The following is a 15,382-nucleotide window of genomic DNA, read 5'->3' as shown; positions in this document are numbered from 1 at the left end:
GCTAGCTGACTCGTTTTTGGAGCAGGTTCATTGTGGGCTGTGGTAAGAACAGGGCCCTGTTGCTGACCGTAACCCCTGCTGTGCTTCTCCTGCAGTGAAGCCGGTGCCCCCAGTGTGCAGGGTGCCAAGGGCTGTGCCTGTGGGCAAGGCAGCCACGCTGACCTGCCAGGAGGGCGAGGGCTACCCCCGGCCGCATTACAGCTGGTACCGCAACGACGTGCCACTGCCCACAGATTCCAGGGCCAACCCCCGGTTCCGAAACTCCTCTTTCCTCTTCAACCCTGACACGGGCACCCTGGTAAGGTCTCTCAGAAGGGGGGCGGGTGCGCACATCTGTGTCGTGGGAAGAGCAGTTATTAAGAGACAGTAAACTTTACGAGACAGCAGCTTTGAGCCCCGCACATCGGGGACCCTGCCCTCCCTTTATAGACAGAAAAGTTGTAAGGGGGCCAGGGAAAGGGGGCAGAGCCAAGGGGGGGACAGTGACTGAGGAGGGCGTAGGTGGCCTGGCCGGTGCTGTCCTCGGGACAGAGTCGGGAGGCAGCTGGGACTTGCTCCCTGGCCACACGTCTGATGTTGAGGAACTGCTGGCTGCGTTCAGCATGGTCGTGGTGTCGTGGGCACGACTTTTAAAAAGTCCTTCTAGAGACACACAGATGTTCGTGGACGACCCCGTGGTGGGGAGGGAGGAGGCAGTGGGTTGGAGTCGCGGGCGCGTGAAGCCCGGCTGCTGCCGGCTCTGGTGCCCCTGGCATGGAGGGGGCTCACTGTGCACCAAGCCCTGTTGTCGGGTCCCCATTCACTCCCAGTCCCCAAACAGGTGTTCAGCGCCATCCACAAGGAGGACTCGGGCCAGTACTACTGCATCGCCTCCAACGATGCGGGCTCAGCCCGCTGCGAGGAGCAGGACATGGAAGTGTGTGAGTGTCTCTGCCGAGCCTTGCCCTGCAGACCGGCGGGTGCCCCTCAGCTGTGACACCCCCCCCCCCGCCCCGTGCGGGCACACGGGCTCTGCCCGGGTCCGGTGGGAGGAGGCGAGGACGCACCAAGGAGCAGCTGGAGGACTGACACGCTGGTCCTCCTCATCTTGTAACTCTTAGCGACGTTCCATGAACTCCATTTCTTTGGTAACTGATAGAATTATTGAGATACAAGGTTCTCCAAAAATGTATCAAGTTTAACCGTTTTGCAGTAGCAGTAAGCTGAAACCCAGGGTTTAGCCCCAGTAATTCTGCCCTGTTCAGGTGCTTCTTTCTCTGGGGGTGTTGGCTCTAAGGGGGGGTTGAGGGCAGGACGGGGTTAGACTTCAGGGCCCCCCTCACCTGTGTAGTCAGCCTCCAGGCGACTCTTCTGGCTGCTGTCAGATTTGGGAAGCTGCTCTCGGCAGGAGGAAGATTCCTGGGCTTTGCCCCAGACCTCTGGACTCTCTATGGATAGAGCTTGGGAACTGACGTTATGAAATCAAAATTTCAAAGACTTATTTTTAAATAACAGTGCACTCACATTCAAGAATGCTGTACTAGACAAGGGAGAATTTTTTCTTCCTTAGGACTCTGGCTCCTAGCTGTCTTTGTAGTATAACCATGTTGTCCAGTAATAATGTCCCCAGAGGATTGTTATGCCCTGCAGGCAGTGCCACACGGCTTTGGCGCAGCGGGTGGGTGTCATGGCCTGTGGGCGGAGGTGTTCCGGGCCGGGAGGGGCAGGGGCGGCAGGCCGTGTCTTCTGACCCCTTCTCTTCTCCAGATGACCTCAACATCGGCGGGATTATTGGGGGAGTCCTGGTTGTCCTGACTGTACTGGCCCTGATCACAGTGGGCATCTGCTGTGCCTACAGACGTGGCTACTTCATCAACAATAAGCAGAACGGGGAAAGGTGAGCCTGTCCTACCTGCACAAAGCTCCAGTGGGCATTTCTGTGGTCCACTGGTGGTCACTCGGCTCCCCTCTGTTACAGCTACAAGAACCCAGGGAAGCCGGATGGAGTTAACTACATCAGGACGGACGATGAGGTAAGGCAGCCTAGAGGCTGCAGTGTCCCGAGCAGGGAAGATGACATTCCCCTGAGAACCAAGCAGGTCCTTAAAAGAGATTTCTGAGTCACATCCGAAGCGCGAGCCCTCAGCCCTTCCCCTGGCTGTGTGCTCGCGGGGCACTCAGTCCACAGGCCTCGCGGCCTCTCCTCAGAGCACGCTGTGGGGAAGCGGTGTCAGGCTCCCTTCCCACCGCACGCTGGGCCCTGCGTGGCCGCGGGCTGCCCTCTAAGCCGGTGTTGGCCTTGCAGGGCGACTTCAGACACAAGTCCTCGTTCGTGATCTAGACGGCAGCACGGCCGCACGCACACGTGGATACCTCCACGGGGGACCCTGCTGGGAGCAGCCCTGCGAGGGGAGCCAGACGGGGCTGGACACGCGCACGAAAGCTTTTTGTTTTGGCCAAAGTTGACCGCTACTCCTTTCTTACTTTTTAACAAGCCACACGAATAAAAGAGTTTTCCTCAAGATGGGCACAGTCACAAGGCCAAAAGGTGACCGACCCCATCGGGGTCTGGGTGGCCTCAGGGCAGGCGCCAAGGGCCCGGGAGGCACGGTGATCTGCTCCGTGGCAGGTGGCATCGGCATCAGTATCCAAGGGCTGGCAGAGGGGGGCAAGGCATGAGCCTCAGCTGCAGTGACCTGGCTTCACGGTGGCCAAGTGGTCAGGCCACTTCATCCTGAGGCTTTGCTGTCACTGTCCTAGTGTCCATCTTGGGGAATCTTTTTGGGTCAGCATTTTATAACAACAGTCCAAATCAGGAAGGTAAATTGCTTGTTAGAAGGAGGGAATCTTCTTACCTGTAGGAACCCTGCTCATCCATGGCGGGTCCCAGTGTTGAAGGAAGACCTTCATCTTATGCTAAATCTGAAATGGTACTGATACTATGTTCTGCTTTTCTATGGGTATTTTATAAAATTTTACATTCTAAATTTTTGCTAAAGATGTATTTTGATTATTGAAAATTTCTATTTAAACTGTAAATAAGTTGTCATACAATGTTAAATAACCTCTTTTTTTAAAAGTTCAACTTAAGGCAGGAGCCCAAGCTACTCCTGTTCAATTGGACACACCACTCAGTGTTCCTTGTGCTTAGGAAACCTTTAAGAAAATTCCAGTTGAGTACTGTCTTGGTCTGTTTGCGTCTCTCCAGAAGAGACATGAAGGGCTCTCGGGTTGGCTTCAAGCTGCCTCTTCCTTGGGCTCCTCAGACCACCTCTGCCCCAGACCCACAGACGCAGTGTGCAGACCGTGCTGGTTGGTGCCCGGGGTGGGGCCGCATACCTGCTCGGAGTAGCATTGGCTCCTGACTCCAGGCCAGCCCGCCCACCCTTGTCCGACGCCCCGACGCTGGCCGTGCGTGGATCAGCCCTACCTAAGGTGCCGTTCACGTACCACGTGGGTCAACCCAGGACGGCGGCAAGGGCGGGGTCCTCGGTGTGGCACCCCAGCCTGGCTTCCCTGGGACAGAGGTTTTTGGCTGAAGATGGCTCAGGAAACAGCAGCCCTGCTGTCTGGCTTTTAAATTCATTTTACTTACTTGTGTAGTTCATACGACGGTCCAGGGCCAAAGGCAGTTTTGAAATCAAATCTGTTAAAGACAATGAACCCCACTGTCCCTCTCTGCCATAAAGACAGCGCAGGTTCTGTCTCGCCGCACAGGAAGCTGTTGTGCAGGGTCGCGAGGCCAGCCTCTGAAGAACAGCAGGAAGGGCGGCCGGCGACGGTCTGACTGACGATGGGCAAAGTGTGTGCCTGAGTCAAAGGCAACTTCCTGATCGTGCCCCACATGCTGCCTGCTTTGTGGGGGCGTCAGGAACAGCACCCTTTGTTCTTAGCCTCAGACACACTGCTGTGTTTGTTAACTCAGCGTGAAGCCCTTGGGACCAAGGAGCTTCTCAGAAGGATGCCTCCGACTCTGTGTTACAGGATGGTTTTTATGTAGAAGAACATAGTCATCTTGGGATGAAACTTTCAGTGTCTTACTTGAATACTCGAGACTTGCATTGCCCTTTCTTTTCTGAGTCGTGTGAACGCTGTCATGGAGTACTGGCAGCAGCAGAGGGCAGCGCCTCGTCATGCTAGGGTGCCTGACTTCTTCCATCTGTGTCTTGAGAGCGCAGACAGACCTAAGACTGTCCCTTCATCCTCAGCTCCTCTGGGTGGAGAAGGGTAGGGCCCTTCCACCTGTGGGGGCAGCTCCAGCCTCCTCCTCGGTTGTCATAGTGATGGGGTAGTCTTCTTGTACCCTAAAACCTCCTTCATGGTGCCATGTGACCTGGCTCTGGCTCTGACGGAGGAGAGAGGAGTGAGTGTGGGGTCTGGGAGGCTGCTGCTGCCCGTCACTGTAAAAACGCAGACAGAAAAGGAGCATCGAGTGATTTTAAGATGTAAACGTTGCTGGAGACGCAAGGCCACATGGGCTGCTGGGGCCTTGGTGTGGCTGCAGCTGTACACAGTGCCACAGACCTGTGCTACTAACACACCTGTGAGTTGGTATTTCTTAAACCTCATTTATAAAAGCTTCTAAAAAAAAAAGCAGCTCGGTCTCTTCATTTCTCTCCTTCCTGTGTCGTGTCAGGCATGGCCCTAGGTTTGAAGTGCTGGACGGAGGTGAGGGTATTCGCTTAGGGGCAGCCCTGTGACTGACTCCGTGCATGCGTGTCAACACACACGGGACCTGGGGGGTCATGACGACATCCACCCTCTCATCCAACCACCCCGTCACGTGCAGGACACGCAAACAGCAACCCTGTGCTTTTACTTCTGTAGAACTGGGATTAAGACGTGAACCAACCAAATTTCTTTCTGGTCATTCTTGGACAAAACACGCACATACAAGGGTTTTAAGGTTACCTGATGGCGCCAACAGAGGAACCTAAGGCCACTCTCCTGCGGGAACAGCCCTTAGCGGACTACGCGCATGTCATCAGCGCTGCTGTTGCTCCGGGTAAGGAACACAGAGGGTTTTCTTAAGCAGAGACTTGTAGTCTATGCTAAGATGTCTGCTGTGAGGAAAAAGACAGAGGCAGGGGCAGAGGACCTGGACGTTAAAGACAGATTGAGTCCTTTTTCCCTAATGGGGAAGATTTGGGTTCTTAAACACTTTATGTCAATTAAGTACCAATTAAAGCCCTGCGCTAAAAATACTCGAAGGCTGTACTCATACTTTTATGCATTTGAAAAAGCTTTAAAAGTCTGCAATTTATAGATAAGAATAGAAAAAATATTACAATCAAGATTTTGATATCAGATACGGGAAACTATGTACTTAGTATAAGGAACTGAAACCAGCTACCAGAAGCTTGACTATAGAAGAGAAAGCTCAGGACCGTGTTCTTTAAGGACCAGAACAGCGCTTATGAGAAGGGACTGGATATCTTCAAAGTTTTTTTAAATTCACAAATCTCTTCGGTTTATTGCACACAATTAGCACATGACACAGGTTGGCAGAAGTCGGGAAAAGAGGGTCACAAACCACGGTGGGGAGAAGCCAGGGAAGGAGGCCTTTCTGCAAGAGCAGGACCTCCAGTCCAGCAAGGGTCCCTGGAGAAGCAGAGTGGGAAGCCGCCCTCTGGCAGCCTCCTTCCATCTGGAGTAAAGTTACAGTATTAAATGCTTAAGGCATTTCTCTAGTATTTTACACTTTTTAACCAGGCATTTCATAAGGAGAAACTGAAAAGGTTGACCAACCACACAGGTGAAAAGCTGGGCGGCGCTGGACTCACAGGCGAGCCCTTTGCTCACAGTGGAAGCGTCTGGGGCCAGGGGCACAGTGGTCAGTTGGCTGTTTTCAGGGGGGCCTTGCGGCGTGACCTCCTGGGGGCTGCGCTGTCCTTTCCTCTGGCGGGAGATGTCACGTTCCACTGCGGGGGCTGCGGGGGCCTGGGGGGAATAGGCGTGTCACCTGGGGTGGGACAGCCCCCCGCCTCCCAACGGGAACACCTCTGGGCGGGGGCCAGGGAACTTACGGCATGTCGGGCAGCGACAGACAAAGAACGTTGTCCCCGTGGCCCGGGGCCTCTGACACCCCCGGACTTCCTGGAGTGCCGGCACGGCTCGTGGACCTGGCCGGGGGGGAGTGGCCTCTGACAGGAAAGGGTGTCCGGGGTGAGCTGATGTAGCTGAGTCCCGCTCCAAACGTGACATTCTGGATGGTCCCTGGGTGGAGGGGAGAGTCAGTGGAGGGTTAGCGAAGGCCTTCAGGGAGAGAAACTGAGCAAGGTCAGATGCGGGTCTTGCTATGGGTCCACCCAGGCCCACGCGGTGCCCAAGCCCGGCCTCCATCATCGGGCCACCCTGCAGGACCAGACCGCTGGCCTGACGGCCCTCCGAGCACCGGCGCGTACAGCCTTGGCTTCTCAACAGCCACTTGTCGTGCCTGAGGCCCCACCCGCAGCTCAGAGCCCCCTGCAGAGCCCCCTGCTCTTCCTGTCACTGCTCCAGAGTCCCCTGAAGATGCTGCCCTGCTCCCTCCCTCCCTCTGGTCACTGCAGCCCTGCTGCTACCCCGGATGTCCCCTCGCCTGCCACCTCCCCTCCCACCTTGGTCAGACTTGGGCTCTGTGTCCCACCGGTTGTGTGAGCTACTCTGGGAACCTCGAGTTTCTTAATCTCTAAAGGGGAAACACATGCACCTCCCTGAGAAGAACTGCCAGGTTTGAATGAGATCACTTGTGTTAAGTCCTTAACACAGTACTCGGTACAAGGTAAGTGCTGAAAACACTGAACCACGACTGTCGTTTACTACCTGGGTCCCCCCATCCCCAGAGGCAAATCTGCCCAGATCCGCGTGTGCACCCCGGTGGCTCCGTGCTCAGGGGGCCCGGCCCCCACTGCCCCTGAGACGCCCCCACCCCGTACCTGGTAGGCACACTGTCACCGCACACATCAGGACGGCCAGGCTCTGGGCATCTCCTGCGCTGTGGCTGGCTAGCGTCAGTGCATCCCTGGTGCCGTGGGCCCAGGAGCCTCTCGCGCCCCCTTAACAGGCAGCAGCAGGGTATGTTTCCACCGCTGCTGTCCAGACCCTGGGCCCCTGGGGGCTCTGAGCCCCCTCCCCGCATATCCTGGCACGTCCAGGCAGCAGCACCTTCGCCACTGACTTACAGCCTAAGAGGGACTTGCTGCCCGCCGCCTCCCCCCATTTTCAGTTAAAATCTGGCTCTGAAAATCCCTCATTTCCACTCAGCAGAAATGCCATGTCCACACCGAGTGCAGCCGAGACCACTTCCCCATGGTCACCCCACCTGAGAAGTGGTGACAGAACCGGTACATAAACCAGAGAATGCAGAACGTGGGCTTCTTAAGTTATCTGGTAATTCTTAGAGGAGGGAGAGCTAGGAGGCAACCTTCCAGCATTTCTTTCTGGTTCAGTGTGAGGAGAGAGCCCCAGGAATGTTACATTCAAGAGACTCGAGAAGTAGTCTCACTTCCAGTGCAAATCCGAGTGGCAGCAGCCGGGCCTCCTGTGAGGGGCACGTGCGGCCAGGACAGAGCAGGGACTGGGGGACAAGCAGAGGACGGGAAATGCACTCCCTCCCACAGCATCTGGCACCAAACCGCCAGGACAGGAGCACAGAGCATACACCGCACTCTTCTGCTTGAAAAAGGGTAACTTTTTACATATATAACATTAGACCCCAATTACCCCTGCTCTTCATGACAAAAGCTGTCACGATTCAGGCATCATCTGGGGAGGGGTGGGGTAGGAGTTCTGTTCATCCATTAATCTCCCTTCACAGGACGACGGATGAAAATCATCTCTAACCCGTTAAGTATTCTAAGAGCTCACAGGTAACAGAACCACCAGGCAAGGCGCAAGAACACAGCAGGTGCCCAGTAAGTGCCCGCTGATGGAGCACGACTGCACGATGGCCCAATGCCCTGAGGCCTCGACACCACGGGGAACGGCGTGTTCCGCTCCTCCTGTAATAATGCCTAGGACCAGTGCCGAGAAAGCAGTGGGGCGGAAGAGAAGCACCCAAGTCCTTGCCCAGCTCGGCCACCACCTGACCTCTCGTCCCGCCGGCTCGCAGCCCTCGCCGTCCAGGCCCGGACAGCACCCCCAGACATGGTGGAGAGCAAACAGTTACAAACCAAAGCCAGACGGACGGTGAAGGACTTGCAAGTGTGGTGCCAGGGGCACCTCATCCACTCTGAGGGTCAAACAGGGCTTCTTCTGGAAGTGAAGGGGTGATGGCTGGGGGAGGGGCCCCAGGACGCGGACGCCAGGAGAGCGGGGCTCCTGCACCCTTGGGAGGACTGCCCACACTGGGGTGCAGAGCCAGGGGCAGGTGGCGGGAGATGGGCAGAGGCCCATGGGCCACGCCAGGCGGGGCCTTGCAAACATACTACAGACTCTGGACAGGCAGAGTTTCTTCATACTGCAGTAATTTTCTCAATGGTTTTTATGGGTTTTGAGATAATAGGCTACATATAAAACGAGTGATAGAAATAAACACACTTCTAACTCACCTCTATTTTCAAATAGAAGGAAAGCACGGGACATTAGAAAAACCTCCCAGTGGGAGAGAGAGGACACAGGCTCTCCTCACGGCCGGCAGGGGAGGCCTCAGCCCACTCAGGCAGCCCGCAGTGACGCGCGGTGCCGCGAGCGCTGAGGCCTGGCCCCTGAAGCGGGTGGCCTGAGGTGTTGGCCACCTGAGGTGTTGGCCACCTGAGGAGTCACCAGGTGTAAAAGCACCTGGAAGAGGTCGGCGGTCAGCTGTGCCCAGTCTGACCTGATGCCCCGCGACGTGGCTGAAGCAGCTCTGCTGCGACCCCCGCACACGCGGTACCTGCCGCAGAGTCAGAACGGCTCGTCCCCGCGAACCACTTACGGTCAGGGGTGCTGATCGCCCGTTTAGTTATGAGGTCAAGAGCTCCGCTGGACTCCTGCTCCAAGCCCTGCGAGGACACTGGGATGAAATGGGAGAGCGTTACCTCCCCGAAAACCCAAACGGCCCCAGAGACAAAACATTCCAATGAGAAAAAACACTTGCAAACTACACAACACACTTATTGTCCCAAATAAAGTATTCTTTTAAAGAGGTAATTCAGAAAGATACAAATAAATGACAAACACGAGAAACAATGGCCTTTTCTCACTGGGATTCAAACAAGTGGAAATGAAAATGAAAATTTTGGGTCTATAAAGCTCAGCAGAGGGCTTCCCTGGTGGCGCAGTGGTTGAGAGTCCGCCTGCCGATGCAGGGGACACAGGTTCGTGCCCCAGTCCGGGAAGATCCCACATGCTGCGGAGCAGCTGGGCCCGTGAGCCATGGCCGCTGAGCCTGTGCGTCCAGAGCCTGTGCTCCGCAACGGGAGAGGCCACAGCAGTGAGAGGCCCGCGTACCGCAAAAAAAAAAAAAAGAAAAAAAAAAGCTCAGCAGAGAAAGTGGAAAATTATGAAACCAGTGTTTCTCTGTAGGACCTGGGCTCTCATGGGCCACGGCAGGGATGTCACTGAGGGGAACTGGAGACGACAGTTTGACCATCAAAAGGTTAAGACGTTCAGGGGGGTTAATCCTAAAGATCACACACATACAAGACTGTATGTTCCAGGATGTTCTTTGTGATGTGATTTGTTTCAAAACGTTAAGAAAACCTACATTTCCAGGAATGGGCAGGCGAGCAACACGTCATGGCTGCCAAGGCACGGCAGAAGGGTGACGGGAAGCCCTCCCCGTGTTGCTGTGGTCGTGGGGTTGTGTGCACGACAGTTACAAAGCCACGCAGCCTCCACCACAACTGCATACACAAAACCACACACACACCTCACCGCTATGGCTGGGTCTCCACATCACCCCATTCTCCAGATCTTCCATCATAAACAGGATTGTTTTACTCCCTGTGACCCCAAGTCCCCAAAGTCCCTTGTTTAAAGACAACAAACAGAAATGCTTTGATGGGGAAGGAGAAGGGGGCCCGGATCTCCGAGAGCCCTGGAGCCACCCAGTGGACTCACCGCGCTCAGTGGGCTCGCCTGGGCCCTCGGGACACATGGTGAAGGGTGGCAGCCCCACGCTCCGGCCGCTCGACTCCACGGCCTTCTTGACGGAATTCAGGATGGCGATGGTGCTCGGCGACATGGGCCTGTTGTCGCAAAGACACCAGTGAAGCACAGAGGCGAGACGCGCCCTCATCCTCCCTCAGACCCAATCTGCGCCAACATGCGAACAATGCTCAGGGTGACCTGGGAGGTGCCTCTGGGGACGTGGTGACTCGGCCCTGCACACCTGGCTTTGGGCACCAGCCTCTTCAGTGGCCCAGTGTCCAGGGACAGAGGTGCGTGGGCAGCATGGGGCCTGGATGTGGACGCCTGGCTGGCGGCGGTGCCCACGGTGCCATTTTCTCGGCCGGCAGGAGCTGGCATTTCCAAACTTGGAACAACCTGTCGCAGAAGAGAAATTAAGACTATGTATCTTCCAACACTTAACGTCAAGAAATGTTTACACCCTCTGAGCAGTTCCGTCTCAGACCCCCGCCCCCGGCAGCTGCCTGGCACGGCACTCACAGGGCTTTCAGGGATTCTGGGAGAGAAGCTCACCCCAAGGGGGCTGTGGGGGAGACCAGGTTCTCTGCCATCAAAGAGCAAGGACCCTCAGCAGGGTCCTCGCTCTCCAGGAACTTGCACGCTCCCCACACCGGGACTCAGGACTTTCCAGATGGGCGGGGGCGACGGAGAGAAGGCCCTTGGCGATTCTGTCCACGGGACACGGGAACACTGAGACACCCTCAGGCCTCCAGCCACCCCAGGGCCTCGCTCAGACGACCGCGCTCACAAGTGCATGCTGGGACATGCTGGGGAGGCGGGTGGCAGGGAGCAGATGGAGAGGGGCCGCCCACTCACCTGCCCGGCCTGCGCCCCCTGGGCGCTCGCGGCCGCCCTGTCTGCATCGGCCTGCCTCGCCAGCTCCTGTTCCTGGGCCAGCTGCTCCTGGTACCGTTTCATGTCGTACTCGAGCTCTGAGGCCAGCTGCTTGTCAACCGCGAAGAAATCCTTGATTTCATCTCGGTAATCCTGCATCACCTCCTAAAACAGACCCAAGGCATCCATGAGCATTCTCTTGAATAAGTGAATGAGCTCTCCCACATGACATCATCAATAACAGGAACATGCCGAGACCAGGCGGTTCCCACTACATCGACCGACCAGTGAACCTGACGGTATCGCCCCAGGAAGTGCCGGCTGCACTGTACTGACCACACGCGCAGGGGCCTGAGCCCCTGGACGCTTCCCACATATCTGCCAGGTAACCCGGCATCCCACATTCTTAGCCTAAAGCAGCCCGTCACAGGGCTGGATGGGGGTGGAGGTGTATCTGGGCAGCCTGGCTCGGCTCTGGGTCACCACCAGTTCAAAGGGTCTTGTGGTGCCATGAGGCAGCCCCTCAGGAATCCCAGCCAGAGGCTGGGGAGCGGGCAACACACAGTATCCTGGCTGGAGCCAGTCACGGGGGGCTGTCCACACTGGCTTTCTCAGGGGAGGTAGCTGCGGCTCGGAGCCAGATATCTGTACCTCCTGACAGAGGCTATGAGTACATCAGGGCGAGGATGCTCTCAGGTCTTAAGGACGGATGCCAGGACCCAGCCTCTCTGCCTTAAGGAAGAAACCATTTTCCCTAACATGTTGGAGGGAGAAAAGATCTACTGTGGCCCCACATTAGGGGATGAGACCCGCCCAGTCCTCCAGCCGCCCCAGGGCTCCCAGGTGGAGGAGAGGACTGCGGGAGCTGCTCCGATGGGGTCCACACGAAGCCGTGCCACCCTCCTCGGTTAAAGCCGTGTGGCCGTGCTCGGTGTGTGCTCAGAAACGGGGACTTCCTTTCCTCACGTGTTTAAGGAGTCTACCTAGGACCTAAACTCTTTTTATTCCTCTGAGGTTTAGCAGGGCAAAAAAAACATGAGTGACCTGAAGTCCTCATTTTCTCCACAGTCAGCCTGTCTTTCCCACCTTCACTTCTGTAGGATAAAGAGATATTTGAAAAATCATTATTAAATCTAGTTTTTTTAGCGCCCTTTTTGGAAAAAAATGCTTAGCATTTTTTGAGGAAGAAAATAGCCTAGTGTAAACAAAAAGGAAAAAAATGCTGCATTTCTTTCTAATTGAAAGATTCTGCAGAGAGGCCTGAGGCCTCATTTATGTCCGCTCTGCATGTATGCGTGCCCCACTGCGTAGACCAGGATCAGGACGCCCCGAAGCCACTGCTCTGGGCAGCATCTCCCGACTGGGAACCCAGAGAGTGAACTAAGACGAGGGCTCTGCTTGTAGCCGCAGCTGAGAAGCTTCAAAACTGAATGTAATTGTCAGCAAGGACACAAGACTCAACTGCCCGCAAAAGGCAGGACCAGCTTCTGAGGAACCTGCGGAGTCAATCTGTCTTCCCCACAGTCAGAGGCCGGCCTGGGGCACAGCTCCGAGCGCAGATGCACCCACGGTAAGGACTGCAAGACACCCTGAGTAACCAACAGGGGCGTGGCACCAACCACAAATCCCAAGGCCGACTTTACCCTGAGATACTGCATGAGTTCCCGCAGAGCTGGGATCTTATTCTTCTCTAGTACAGACTTCAGGGAGATGATAATTGGAATAATATTTTCTATGAAATTCCTCTTCTGAACCTGTGGTAACACAAACGAAGACTGTTTGAGATGCACAAATTTCTGAAAGACAAAGACTTTCCCTCAGCCTAGTTCTGCCTGCGTGGCCGATCTCATACATGACCTAAGTTTACTTTTTATTTTTGATATGATTCTGGGGATTGGAGAGGAACGCCACCTCAGCCGGGGAGACTGTAAAACCATTACCTCAAAACGCTCAGAGGGCTTTGTAAAGCAGGATGCAGACAAGTACTATTCTTATTTCTAAACAAGAAAAAGAAACTAGAATTACAGTTAACCCTTGAACAACCCCAGTCTGTAAGTTATAGAGATTTTCAACTACGTGGGAAGAGCGGGGTGTCAGTGCCCCAGTCCCTACAATGCTCAAGGGACAACTGAATGAAGAACTTGACACAAGCTCCAAACCTCCCCACAACCCACCACGGACCCCTGGCTCCTCGCCGGGCCCCTCCTTTCAACATCCTCCCTGGGACTGGGGACATCGCGTGCCTGCAGGTGGGAGGGCGATGCGGGGAGGGGCCGGGCCTGGAGACGGTTTGCGTGTCCCCCTCTGTAACTCTGCACACATTTAGAACGTGCTGGGTATTTTACACAGTGCCTTCGCAGTCTTCACCAAGAACAATCACTAACCACAAAGGTCTGCACTAAATCTCTTAGAATTAAAAATAACTCATTACAGTAGCCCACATATGCAAGACTGTCATTCTGAATCTGAAAATTATTCTTTTCCTCATTTAAAGTCACTAGTATATGTTCCTTACTTGTAATCCACTCATTTCTAAAAAATCTTATCAGAGTTCTTGAAACAGGAGAGCAAAGACTAAAGGAATAAATAATTTAATAAAGATGAGTCTGAGCAGAGGCTAACTATAGGGACAGCCTTAAAAAATGGCTTAAATGCATTCACTCCACAAATATCATCCAACACCTTCTCTCTACCAGACACAAGGCTAACCTCCAGGGCTACAGAAATGAGGCCAAGAACTCTTGCCTTCAAGTTACTTCTAGGCCAGGCTGTGCGTTACAATGTGTGGCCAGGTGACGAGTGGCAGGTGTTAAGGGACTTTGGAAGAGGGATGCCTAAGAGGGAAGGAGCAGGGCGGGATGTGTATCAGGGAAAACCCTGGGGACGTGTAGGGATTGGGTGGCAGCAGGGGAGGACGGGGTGGGACAGGGCACCTTGGGCAGAAACGGCAGCACACAAAGGCACAGGGCAGGAGAGCACATCTCCACAGAGGCCAAGAGTCAGCGGACTGGAGGGATGGGAGGAGGTGTGGAGGGAAGGGCGTGCTGTGCACGCAGGAGTTCTGTGTGCCTTGAAGAAGAATTGGGATTTTATCCAGAAGGTGACAGGAAGCCACCAACCCACTTATTAAAGATATCATTGATGAGGTGTAACTTACATACCACAGCATTTGCCCGTGTTATGTGAACAGATGAACGAGTTTTGGCACAAGTATATGCTGAGTAACCAACACTGCATCTAGATAATCACCCACGATCCATGGCCCCAAAAGTGCCCTGCTCCCCCTTCTCTGCCTCAGTGTATTTTAAGCAGGAGAATAAAAAGATCAAATCTGCACTTAAGAAAGATTACCCTGGCAGCAAGGCGGTACACAGCCCAGAACAAAAAGAAACGAGATGGAAATGGTACAGGTTAAATAAATGTGGAGCTAGTGGGAACGTGAGACAGACAGATTTGTGGGAAGAATGGACAGGACCTGGGGACACACTGGATGTGACCAAAGTCCACTCCTTTGGGCTCAGAAGGCTTCAGGGCTCAGGTGGCGATGCAGGCTCGGTACCAGAACCTGGGCCTGGTGAGCACCACAGCTGTTGTTCGAATCCCAATCCTCACACGCACCGGCCAAGCAGCACTCTGTGCCTAGCCTGCCAGACTCAGGCTCCCTTTAGGGTAACTTGGCAGATAAAGGTGCCCTTCTCCACAACAGAGCCCCCGGGAACCACGATGAGAGAGACACGTAGGAGGGAGAGATGACCAATTCTGCCTGAGATGCCCGCAGCACAGCCAGGCCACAGGCTCGCAGGTCCAGGCTTGCGGGAGCCGCTGGAGCCACAGGCACAGGTGGAGAACAGCACCCCCCAGGTGAGCATTGAGGCCAATGGGAAGAATGAGGCGGGGCCTTGGCAGACACCCGGAACTCGGGGCGGGGGTCGCACAGGCCCCTTCAGGGAGTAGCACACTCACCTGGGAGATGAGCTTCTTCTGCGCCTCCTGCATGACCACATTGGCCAGGGCCAGGTCCTCCTCCTCCACGAGCTGGTCCTTGTCCGGTTTAGCCCTCATCGCCAGCAGCTTGATCTCCTTTGAGCTGAGCACCTCGAACGCATCCGAAAGCAGCTCGCTGGCTTCCATGTCCAGGGGCAGGACGCCGTCGGCAAAGCACGCTGGAGGAAGCAGAGATGGGCTTCTGAGAGACGCTGCCGGGGGCGGGGCAAGGGGGGATGCACAGCCGGTGGTCCGTCGGCCTGCACGGCACAGCTGACGGCCAAGGACATAAGGGGCCCTGGCTGCAGGGGAGCTGGGTCCTTCACACATGTCTCATCCCCCACGCCGGCCGGTCCTACCCAGGATGCTCAGGCAGATTTTGGAAGTGATGTTGAACCGCTGCTCGTCTGTGAAGTGCTCCAGAAGGAACTTGTAGATTTTCATCCGCTTCTCCTTGTTTGTCTTCCCCTTCAGTGAGAACAGCCGCTTCTCT

At 55.2% G+C, this 15,382-nt stretch overlaps 2 protein-coding genes across 12 annotated transcripts in view; one reads left to right on the top strand and one right to left on the bottom strand.

Moving 5' to 3' along the window:
* The window catches only part of JAM3 (junctional adhesion molecule 3), a 60,320-nt gene extending 55,736 nt beyond the window's left edge, over positions 1-4,584 (top strand). For 2 of the 3 annotated variants that reach the window (XM_033861761.2, XM_073807968.1), the window contains exons 5-9: positions 96-298; positions 821-920; positions 1,747-1,876; positions 1,958-2,012; positions 2,285-4,584. In XM_033861761.2, coding sequence (XP_033717652.1) covers positions 96-298; positions 821-920; positions 1,747-1,876; positions 1,958-2,012; positions 2,285-2,320 — 524 coding nt within the window. In that variant the 3' untranslated portion in view covers positions 2,321-4,584. The remainder of the gene's footprint in view (positions 1-95; positions 299-820; positions 921-1,746; positions 1,877-1,957; positions 2,013-2,284) is intronic. The other variant, XM_073807969.1, reaches the window with a different exon arrangement.
* Positions 4,585-5,422: 838 nt separating this feature from the next.
* NCAPD3 (non-SMC condensin II complex subunit D3) overlaps positions 5,423-15,382 on the bottom strand; it is a 57,566-nt gene continuing 47,606 nt past the window's right edge. For 7 of the 9 annotated variants that reach the window (XM_019942038.3, XM_019942039.3, XM_019942040.3 and 4 more), the window contains 9 exons: positions 15,249-15,382; positions 14,869-15,068; positions 12,549-12,659; positions 10,888-11,070; positions 10,274-10,428; positions 10,003-10,130; positions 8,876-8,953; positions 6,006-6,195; positions 5,423-5,919 (listed from right to left, as the gene is read on the bottom strand). In XM_019942038.3, the coding sequence (XP_019797597.2) occupies positions 5,814-5,919; positions 6,006-6,195; positions 8,876-8,953; positions 10,003-10,130; positions 10,274-10,428; positions 10,888-11,070; positions 12,549-12,659; positions 14,869-15,068; positions 15,249-15,382 (1,285 nt within the window). In that variant the 3' untranslated portion in view covers positions 5,423-5,813. Of the gene's footprint in view, positions 5,920-6,005; positions 6,196-8,875; positions 8,954-9,000; positions 9,911-10,002; positions 10,131-10,273; positions 10,429-10,887; positions 11,071-12,548; positions 12,660-12,845; positions 12,903-14,868; positions 15,069-15,248 lie in introns of those variants that run through there. The other 2 variants (XM_019942043.3, XR_002177696.3) reach the window with 2 other exon arrangements.

This window comes from Tursiops truncatus, chromosome 8 (assembly GCF_011762595.2).
Source record: "Tursiops truncatus isolate mTurTru1 chromosome 8, mTurTru1.mat.Y, whole genome shotgun sequence".
Classification (NCBI taxonomy): Eukaryota; Metazoa; Chordata; class Mammalia; order Artiodactyla; family Delphinidae; genus Tursiops; species Tursiops truncatus.
The sequence above is the reverse complement of the archived record's forward strand: the minus strand, read 5'-3'. Positions and strand labels throughout refer to the sequence as shown.